This window comes from Aulonocara stuartgranti (assembly GCF_965226115.1).
Source record: "Aulonocara stuartgranti genome assembly, chromosome: 13".
NCBI classification, from domain to species: Eukaryota; Metazoa; Chordata; class Actinopteri; order Cichliformes; family Cichlidae; genus Aulonocara; species Aulonocara stuartgranti.
In genome coordinates, this window is record NC_138949.1 from 19704268 (window position 1) to 19715758 (window position 11491).

An 11491-nucleotide genomic window follows, 5' to 3' on the forward strand; every position below is an offset into this window, starting at 1 on the left:
AATGTAATGAAGTCTCTTGTTTTAGCACTGCAGAGTTGCACAAACAAGGCTAAGCAGTTTCTAAATTAACTGTTAGAACTGACACACCAATAACACCACCACTGAAACGTGAAAGCCCCGCCTCTCGTAAACCCCCCCCAAAAAACTAGCATCCTTGTTAAATGGTTAAATTAATTTTGGCTAAAAGTGCTAAAAGCACTGAATATCGTCTTTTTGAAGTCTCGGATAAATAAATATTGCCCCCAAAAAGATCAGACGTTAGATCCTCGTGCTCAGATTAACTGGAAGAGATAACACATGCTGGAAAGGTGAAACTCGGCTAAAGACCTGAATCAGATTCGATTAAGGCTTTAATATGAGTTACACTCTGCAGGAAATTGGGTGTTCCCACGCTGAGCTAAAATACTTGTTTTTCCTAAAGTGAAGCAAACACACAAGCAACACTCTGTGCAGTGATGTAACGCTGGTAAATTACAAATTTGCAGTGTGTTTTTGACAAATCACAGACACACACATACAACAACAAACTGAAACATTAAAAACATTGCACAATTCTCTCAGCGTGACTGCCAACCAAATCCGAAAAGGATCGCCGCTCTGTCAGAGGCAAGCACCGGAAAATTTAAAAGCAAATATGTTTTGTCAAAACCACTGATGTTTGTTATGGTAGACAAAGCAGGCTGCAGTAATGACAAGTCATTATGTTTACTACCACGGCTGACGGGAAAGCACACACTCTGGAAAGTCACACGTTGCTCTTTTGCCTCTCCTCCGAGGACGCCCTTAGTTCAAAGGTCAACTCTCGTCTCCACTTTTACGGGAGATCGTGGAGACCATTTGTTACAAAGTACAAACTCCTGCTGAAACTCACGCCACGTGAGGCGTAAATGCCATCGCAGTGATTTGCATTAGATATACGCAAGTGGAGATGCCTGCCGACTGACTGGCAGCCATAGACGTGAGAGGGAACGTTAGTGCCTGTGCTTTTAGAGTGAAGCATCCTCTGCAAAAGCCTTTGGTAAATTAAATGGCTTGATTCTATCTTCTGTCATACTCGGCTGGAAATATTTAAAATACATAGACATCGCACTAACACAGTCCAAATGGGAACAAAAAAGCTTGATAAAGAGGGATCTGTATAGGGATCACTGTGCTCTTGCAGACAAACCTGTACAACATCTTTGGCTATATCATCATCAGCAATTTAAGCAATGAAAATTCAAAGGCTTATGTAAGTTGGTTTGATGCTACAGCTGCATAAAAGCTCTCGTTTAAAACAAAAGACTATACCGCTCACATCTGTTTGTTAGATATAAAGCAACATCTGCTGAGCACAAAGTGTGAAAACAAGAGCAAACCGCTAGCCTGTTTTACTCCACAAAAGCTGACTAATTAACGTGTTAATGCATATTTAATGCATATATAAATATATGTATCAGAATGCATATTTTGAGAGTGGACACCACTGAAGAAGAAGCTACCATAGGAGCAGGAAAAGCTTTAGGTTCTGAGTGTTGAGACAGATAGAGGAGCCAGAAACCACCAGCCATGCAGTCAGTAGACAACCAAGTTTACCACTTGACCCACAGCTGCCTCTTTGCATTTAACTCATAAAAAGAAAAAAATAAATAAAAAGCATCTTTCCTGAAAAATAATGAATGTTGCTTAAAAAGACCAAATGTTCTCAATCAGCTGATTGTGATTTTTTTAAGCTGTCAAACAATGCCTCCAAAAAGTTCAGCAGTTTTGGTTAACCTCATATGAGAGATGAGAAACCACATTTTTGTGGCATTCTCCCAGTAAAAGACAACAACAACAACAATCTGGCATTTCTCAGAAGCATAAGAGCGTGCAGTGCTAACTGAAGATCCTGGACAAGGGGGTTGCATAATGTTCAGGAATGAGAGATTGTAAGTCGAGAGTCCAGCGTAGCTCAAAGACACGCATAAAACATACAACAGCAAGATCCACCCCCGCCCACCCATAAACCTGCATTACAGCAAAGAAACTTTCCATGAGTTCATCTTTCTACCTCTGGTAAACCTGTCAGTCACTGCATCACTCTGATCACTCAAATCAGAGGTGGGGCCAGCTGTTGAGAGGATTAGTCCTCTAAACAAAACCAAATCATGAGTGCAAGTGGAAGACATCTTGGAGCGGGGCCAGAGCGTGGCAGCGAGAGGCATTCTGCTCATAACTAGGGGAGCGACGTCATTTTCCCAAATAAAAGCCAGTTTACATAACACCTCTGTCCCCATGACAGGCAGCACTGGGCAGCTGCTGCCAGACCTGTGGCTTTCACTCAGCTACAAGTTTCCTGAAAAATAAATCTCTCAGCACAACCACAAACCTTGCCTGTGTTTCCAATATTAACATGTAAAAACTTTTTTTTTAAAAAGGGGGGGGTCTTCAATTTCAATTAATGTATTAGCACTTTGGCCTACCTCTATATACTCAAAAAGCAAAACAATAAAGAAAAGCTAGAGAAAGCATCATAAATAAAGGAGAAACTTACTTGACCCTTTGACAGTCTTTGCGCAAAGCACCTCAATAAAAGGCGGTGAGGGGAAGTAGACGAGGAAGCTTTTACATACTGTGCTGGACTAGGATGACAAACTTTGCAGGACCCGGTGAAGCAAGAGCTTCTGTTTTCATTGGCAAAGCCTCTCTGAACAGGACAAACTCTTTCTTAGTACGAACACACGACTGCACAATGTAAAACAGAGTACTGATCATTTAGAATGAGGAGTTCTTGTTTAGAGAATGACACCAGACTTGGCGAGCAAGCACTCTTAGGAAGAGCTCTTCTCGCTTGTGCGTCACATATATTATTCGGATCTTCAGCTGGTTAAATAAGGAAGAACTATCCTTGGCTTAGGCATGCAGTGACAGGTGAGAGGGCAATAGTGTAAATGATGCAGCACAAATGGAAGGTAAGCTTATGGAGGAGAAGCCCAGGAGAGACCTAAATAACTGAGATGGTAGGTGTTGAGGCTGTTTGGAGACTTTGCTGCTTTCTGAGTTACTGCTGGCAGTTTAACGAACAGCTGAAATACAAACCAGAAGTAGGGTGAGGGTGTTTCTGACATACACAATGGAAAGATTCATTTCACTGCTCCCTGCTGTCAAAGGGGTTTTATTTAATAAAGGAACAGTTTAGCCTTTTTTCATCTTGAAACGGTAAAGTGAAACTTAATATACAGCAGATATGGTTTTAGTACTAAAGACACTAAATTGTGAGTCGTTTAATGTGCACCTGTGCCAGCGCCGAGTATCACTTCATCATTGCTCACATCCACATGTACAGTATTAGTTGAAGGAAGATGGAAGGTAAAACGTTACATGTTGCATGATATAGTACAAAACCAAATTCCAGGAAGAGTTGTGAGCAGATGATCTAATTCCCACACACTGCAGTTTGGGGCTGCCCAGGAGATATTTCATCACTACAGTGGTCTTATACAGACCTCGTGAGACCAGTCATCATATGTCATAAAGCGAGTCAAAGCATTTTAATCTCACATCTGCTCCTCATTACACTTTCATGCAAAAGAAACTTAGGGCTGGGGTTCGGCTGTTGCACCTCACCCAGGGAAAGGGAGAGGAGACAAACGGGGGAGGCAACTGAAAGACGAGGGAGTGTAAGGTCCAACTAAAAACTCAGAAACTCCACAGTTCCAAGGGAAGGTGCTTTTGTGTTCTCCCTATGAAATTAGCTCACTTGGCACTCCATGACTTTGCCTTTACAAGCTGCTACACAACAACATAATGACAGATCAGACCGTAGCAGTTTCACAGTCTAGTCCTAGAAAATACACTTTAATTTTGCTACAGCAGCTACAAACGAAGCTTTTCCTTTCACACATTATGTTCCGCTATAGTTCACAGAGAGACAGACAGGCAGGATAAATATATAAATACTTTTCTTTTCCAAATCAAGCTACGGTTTAGGGGTGTTGACAACAGCTGGAGCCCCATTTGTCACACACTGGTGGTACCCAGTAACCTCGATACTAGACCTCAAGGTGGATTTGTCATGGTGCCTCGCCAAAAAAAAAAAAAGGATAAAAAGCTGCATCATAACAGGCTGATTCAGTGGGAAACAGAGACAGGAAAGCTCCCACTGAAATTTCCCACTTAAACTGTGGCTGTAATAGCGACAGTTTAAGTGGATGTACAACTGTGGATATAAAAACTGTGGCTACATGTCAGAAAATGGCACTTACACTACTTACTTATACACAGTCAACATGATGATCTGATTCAAACCCTTCACCTTTGACTTGGGAGTTTAAAAATATGGCCGTGACATAACATGTGCTTATAACGTGTAGTCTTTTTGTTGTGCAGTGTTTTGCCAGTCAAGACAAACACACACATACACACACACATGACTACAGAAGACAGAGGCCAGTCTGTTTAACAAGTAGGTCAGACCAGATCCAAAAAGAGAGGAAGAAAGAAAAAGAGTGAGGGAGAGAGTGACTGACTGCAGCAAGCTTAGATTTTAGTGTCATTATTGGTTTGTATGAACCAAATAAAAAGTCATTGAAGAAGTCTAATGTCAAGATTAAGCAAATGAGACACACTGAAAGATTTAACAGTGATTATAAGCCATCTGTGTCACCTGATGACTAGATTATGTCATACGTGTGTGTTAACAGTCTCACCTGAGGGCAGTCTTTGATATAGTGGCCCTTGTTGAAGCACAGGTGGCACAAGTAGTTGGGTGGGGGTCTTTTGTTCGGTTTTCTTGTTTCAGAAGAGAGGGAAAGGTCTGAGAAATGGTCCGTCAGGGAGTTGAGTCCGTCCACAATATTGTTCAGGGAGCCATAGGGAGACACGTTCTTATACACGTTGTTGTTTAAGGCCTGAAAAATAACACCAGATACAGCCTGTTGTTAACATGAAACTCTGCTTCTCGTGAAATGCTTAGATTACGCGCCAGGTTCCTAAATGTGCTCTCTGTCCTGTTTGCTGTTGTACAAAAAGTAAAGAAAAACTAAACAAAAAAAACGGAAAAAGAACTCCAAGATAATTTCGCTCATTAAATTCGGAACATCTGGCACGAGGCCCAGCTGTGCTCATGAACTGGAAAAGTACTGCGCATGTCCTCAGAGAAACACAGGACAAAGTATGACTCATTGTAAACAAGATGGGAAGCATGTTCCCCCGGCCACCCAGCGGAACATCAGCATTAACGCCATGCACTGCTGGTGGTAAACTATCCGCCGTCCGAATCTGTAGTCTGCTCGGAGACACAGGATGCACTGTTGCGTGCCACCAGGCCAACTGAATTCGCAGAAGATGCTCTCTGAATATTAATAACAGGGAAAGCGCTCCCTGCCTTTCCTTATTTCCCTTTTCGTTCATGTCTTCCTCTTTTCAAACGCAGTCCAGAAGAGACAGACGTGATTTGACCCCTGGGTGAAATTAATCTGATTTTAGCAAATATTCATACAGCCAGGTAATTAACCTAGGAGAAGCCTAACTAATTATCTGGCCTGACATTTAATATCCGAGTAACCGCTCTTGAGAAAAAGAAAAGATGTCAAAGAGTTCGTAGGCATGTGGAAATCCACTGATAAACTCTTTAATATAACCGAAGGGTATGCATCATTTTAGGACACAGGCTTGTGTCTGGGAAATGATGTTACTGTTGATTTTAAATGTTGCACGGCACAGAAACCTTACACTTGGCAACCTAACCAGGGCTGAAAGCCAAATCTCTATCTGGAGACTGTAAGATTGTCTTGCTAACCAGCTCCAGCTTTAAGAGCCGTGTTCATTTATTACTTGTCGTTGCTGTAAATCAAGCACTACAGCTCTGTAGTTTCTCAGTTTCCCATCTGGTGCATGTGTTCCAGCTCTGTGTACTACTGCATCCCTCCTCCAAATGGAAATGTACACATTTAAGTTTTACTGCAGCTTGCGAAATCATTTTTAACAAATAAAAAACAGGAAACTTTGCTCTGTTTACATTCGGAGCATTTCTTCAGTTTGGCTTCAAACCACCTACTGTCAGCCCAAAGGAAACGGATTTCACACACATCTGCTAATGGTGGGGTGAGACGGTTTGTTTATTTTTGCGTGTGTGACTGAGTGACTAGTCCTTGGTAGGTTGTGTGTTTTGTGCCGTGTGGCAATAGATGAGGGGATGGCCAGCCACGGTGTGCCCAAGACAGGCAGAACAAGTGTAGCACATCTGTGAGTGTTTTCACAGGTCCGGTGATGAGGTGTCACACAGCAGGAGGTCAATAAAACACTGCTGTTTTTAGGCCAGGCTTGTGGTGCCACCTGGGAACTTTAAAGGTGCACTGATAAGAGGTAGAGTAATCCAGATAGTTTCTAAATTAACAGTAAAAATATGTTAGGGGGGCTTTTCTGCCTGCAACTGGGTTGTGAAGGAGGCTTTTGAGCAAAGCTGTCAGCAGACGAATCTGCGATAAGCGTGCTCGACTTGTGCCCTGTCGACAGCGACTTCATTAATCTATATCGCAATTTCACTCCAAGCAGGCTGTTGTGTGATCCTTCACCGTGAAAACAACCACATTTCGCATTAGTCATCTCATCATCAAATCTCTGCAGTGGTTTGTTTTGCTTGGCTTAGCCGGTATAGAAAGTTGCAAAATCTCCCCCTCCCTCCACCCCTTAAACCGTTTCCAGACTCTATGTGTGTTCCCTCACTTTGAAACACTTTATACTCTCATGGCATTACACAATTGCGTGTAATGTATAAAGCGAACGCCCCATTTTCAGATGACTTTACGTGTTAAGTGACTTCAAAAGCCCCCTGCGGTTGCCACCATTATAATGAACACTGGCTCTAGATGGTGACTACACCATCCATCCACTACTAAAGTTTCCAACACATAGCGTCACTTGAACAGAGATCTAAGAAACTGGGCTGCAGTGCAATCAACACTGCTCACTGTGTATTTTTATTTATTATAACACTGCCTTTCTGCCCACGCTGTGTGATCATTTTCTGTATGCGGGAGAGATGGAGGGGTCACTTTTGCACAGAGTGCACTATGGGGTATCAGATTTGCACCGTGCACACATTATCAGCATGTTGGTTCCCTAAAATTACTTGGAGGCACAAAAATAGAGAATATGTAAACAAGGACTGATTTTGTTTGCACAACCTGGTTTATTTGAAGGAGTCAGAGACAGCAGACCTCAGCAAGGGGCTGCAGTGGCCTGCTCTCTCCAGACAGAGGCGTGCAGAGGGTGGGGGGGGATCTATTTCCATCTCCTGCCTCTCTGATTAAAACATATTTTTCCTCACCACATTAACTTTGAGCCATAACTTATAAATATGCTGAAAGCAGACCTCTTCATGTGTAATCATGTCATCTGGGGGAGGGAAATGAGCTGTGTGATATTTAGATCTTGAAAGATTGCACATTAATTTTAATTTTAACATAAGTATTTAATCCATGAGTGGGTTAGTGACATATTTACTGAGTATTTCTGGTGTATTTTTCTCTTCTAGTATTGCAATCATATACACAGAAGCCTACACAATCGTTTTATATTATGTAAAACACTTACATCTGCACATAGCAATAGAGCTACATTCAAAGTAGCCCCACCAAAAATGTTTATTTCATCGGACTATTTTAGGTTTTTGTCCATATTAAAAATATCATGGCGGTTATACCAGAATAGCCTATGTTGCAACCTGCATGCTAAAACATTTGCTGCTCAGACAAACAACACTAACACCGTCCAACTCTCCCTAAAATCAGCCACAGTCTCACAACCTCAGATATCCCGGATTTGTACGTAGCATGCCGTCAGTTCACCTCATTTCGCTGCAGCTGGAAGAAGTTGTTGAGATAGTTGGAGTTCAGGGAAGAGCTCAAATCCGCCGCTGCGGGAGTCTTGCTGAAACTGAGATCCGGGTGGGAAGAGTTGGGTTCGGGTCTGAACGCGTCAAAGGCGCTGGTCTGGTGGGGGTCTTGTAAGGAGAGATAGACCCAGTTGAGAAGTTGAGCCGGCTGGTACACGGAGGCACTCGTGTCTATGGCAGACAGCAAGCTCATCTTTCCATTCAAATGTCCAAACTGGATTTCCACCGCTTCTTTTTTTTCTTTTTTGCTGGACTCGTCTCAAATGTTGCTTTTTTCCCGTCCCCGTCCCCAAACTGATGGCAAGTGCTCCCTTTTCTTCTTCTTCTTTCTGTAAAAGGCCCTGTCCTCCTCACGCCGGGAGCCTCGTCCCACTTAGGTGTTACTCAAAAGTCATGGCGTTAACATGTCAGTATAAAAAGTTTTCCCTTGCTCCCCATGGTCCGCTATCTGCCTTTATTGCAGCGGGGCAGAGAGAAGCTCTTTGAATATGCAATGAACGCGGCTCTGCGTCACCGAGGACCAGCAGCCAATCAGCGCGTCGTTTGTTCCAGGAGTCAACCGAGTAACTGCTGTAATAAAGACGGTGTAGATATTCTATTATTTACCAAGTTACTAATATATATGGTTTACTATTTCTCTATTCTTGAGTGGAAACAGGCCTCCCTGATTCTTTATGACATTCAGCCACCTTCTGAAAACACATATTAATATGCTATAAAGAAAAACCTGGATAACTTTAGACATTTAGTCCAGCGGTTAAGAAATCAATAAACTGTGCAGCTTATCAGGACTATGGGGCACACTCTGTCGAGCACGTCCCAGCTTCCAGCCAACCCGCAGATTCAAGGCAGCAGAGTATGGGGAAAACCTTAAAAACGGCTCCCTCTTGTGGCAAAAATCCCTGCATATATCCACGAATCCAGAAGATACTGGCATTCATTTCCTAGAGAGGTTATTCTGGCTCTTAAGTATGACTACTGCTTTCCAAAACCTAATTTTATCTTGTGCTTTTAAATTTGCAGACTTAAATTAGGAGAATTTTAGGAGAACGGACGTTTGCAATGAGTCACATATATAAACTATATTAACAGATATTTCCCATATGTGCATACATTTACAGTAGAGTCATGTGAAAAGCTCTTTCAGTTCTGAGGTGCATATGACACAATAATAAAACAAATAGACCTAACCAGGTTCTAAAATTAGTGAAATACAACTTCAGATGAACAGTAATACATGTGATATTACATTGTAACATTATTTCATTAAAACTAAGCCACAACACACATGGAGTGTGCGAAAAACTAAGCACAATCTGTGATTCAGTAGCTTTTGAACCACCCTTAACAGCAATGAGTTGAAGTAAATGTTGTCTGTGCTATTTTATCAGTCTCTCACATGTGTAGGAATTTTGGCCCACTCTTCTTTCCTTGTGTTGCTTGAGTTTATTGGGGTTTGGAAGCATTTATTTCTGCACAGCTTTCCTGCCACAGCATTTCAGTGTGGTTGAGATCTAGATTTTGCAACACCTTGCCATTGCAGCACTTTGATTCTTTACTTTTTAAGCCATTCTGTTGTAGATTTGCTGCTGTCATTGTCCTGCTGCATGACCGAGTTTCAGCCAAGCCTTAGCTGCCAAACAGATGACCTCACATTTGACTCCAGAATACTTGAGGAGCTCATGATCGACTCAATGACAGCACGGTGCGTAGGACCTGTGGCTGCAAAACAAGCCCAAAACATCATGCCTCCACCACCAAGCTTATAGTTGCTACAAGTTGTTTGTGCTGATATGCTGTGTTTGGTTTTTGCCAAATGTGGCAGTGTACATTGTGGTAAAACATCTCCACTTTGTTCTCATTTGTGCAGACGACATTGTTCCAGGTGTTTTCAATTTGCTCAGATGCAACTTTGAAAACCTAAACTGTGCTAATGTTTTCTTTTTAGAAACAAGAGGCCTTGTGCTGGCAACCCTTTCAAACACGCCATATTTATTCAGTCTTTTTCTAAATGTACTTTGTACATGAACTTTAACATTTAGGAGTCTGAGGCAGAGGCGGGGATGTCAAACTTATTTTACATTACGGGCCACATACAGCCCACTTTAATCTTAAGTGGGCCAGATAAACTTATCTGGGTATCTATCACTGTACAGAAGTTCAACTGCACATTTGAACTCAGAGATAACAACAGAGAAATGCTGCTGAAAAAAAAAAAGAATGACCCTTTGGGCTTAAATTGTAAGAAATAAATGTAAAAAATGACAGACAAGTTCAGATAGTTTGTTACCCAGACTGTCCTGCAGTTATTATAAAACTGAAAGGTTTTGTTAATTAGAAGAAAATGTACATTTTTGTCTTTTTATTGTGAAACAAAAAGTTTCTATAATAGTGAAAAAATGAACTTTTTTGTCGTTTAACTTTTTATCTATTACTTTAGTGTAGTATGAATGTCCATGGGGAGGTCTTTTATTAGTGGGAAGTCCAAAATGTATGCCCTCCTTAATATTTTCCAAAGCAGTCCAGTGGGCTGGATTGGAGTGATTGGAGTTTTTGTCAGGCCAATTATGACCCCATGGCCTTGCTGCTGGGACCCTACTGGGATGTCCCATGAAATTCTCCCATGTATTGAATCTTTCTAATTGTACAATAATGAAGGTCATAGTGTTTGGTGATATAATTCTAACCCTTCCAAAATGGATGGGCAGCAACAATAGGTTCTCCGAGATCACCGCTGATGTCTTTTTGCCTTGGCTTTGAGTTAACACATACCTAAAAACTCCAGACTGGCTAAAAAAGCTTTAGCTTTCATAGAGATGCTGAAATGTATTGATGATCAAAACATATGGCTGCTATTTACCCTCTTAATTCCCAGGTAAGTAGTAAGGGCGTAGTTTGTATTTAGTTGGTTCATTTGAATAAGTAATGATATGGTGAAATGTGTCATATGTTGATGCTCATCTCATCTCACAAAATTTGCAACATTTTTTTTCATGTAGCCTATACTTGACAATAGCATAATAAAACTGGAATAGAAAACTTAAAACATTTGGTGTGCCACCCCAATACTTTTAGTGGCCCCCGTATGGCCATCTGGAGGAGCCTTGTAATATCTTTTCATCATTACGTCCTGAACAAAATCATTGGACATCCTCTTCCCTCCCTGAAGGACCTGTACAGCACTCGCTGTCTCACGAGAGCACGTAGCATCCTACGGGATTTCACAGACCCAAGTCACCGGGTGTTTAAGTGACCTCAGCAACCTGAATCTCCTGCCCAGATTTGGGTTGCCAAGGTCACAGACAAACAGACTCAAGGACAGCTTTTACAATAGGGCAATAGCCCTAATCAATGCTAACAGCTAACCTGATTGGCTACCTCCCTGGACTTTTTTTTGGAGGGCAATAATAATAATGTGCAAGAAACATTCATTAATTTCTTTTATTTATTTATGAAGTCATTCCTTTTTCTTTCTTTCTTTTTTGCTTATACCTTTTTGCGCTTATCACTCCACTTTAAAGTTACTGTGTTGTGTTGTTACTATTTGTGTTGTGTTTTGTTGTGTTTAGTTGTCGAGGTGGGACAGTTTCCATTTTCATTGTACTATTGTACTAGCTATGACTGTGCAATGAC

General features: G+C 41.6%; 1 protein-coding gene across 1 annotated transcript in view; it reads right to left on the bottom strand.

Annotated features, from left to right (window-relative positions):
* Positions 1-8345, bottom strand: part of zcchc24 (zinc finger, CCHC domain containing 24) — a 47652-nt gene extending 39307 nt beyond the window's left edge. The window contains exons 1-2 of the mRNA XM_082557335.1: positions 7812-8345; positions 4671-4871 (exon numbers count right to left, since the gene is read on the bottom strand). Of these exons, the coding sequence (XP_082413461.1) occupies positions 4671-4871; positions 7812-8051 (441 nt within the window). The 5' untranslated portion in view covers positions 8052-8345. The remainder of the gene's footprint in view (positions 1-4670; positions 4872-7811) is intronic.
* Between the last annotated feature and the right edge of the window lie 3146 nt (positions 8346-11491).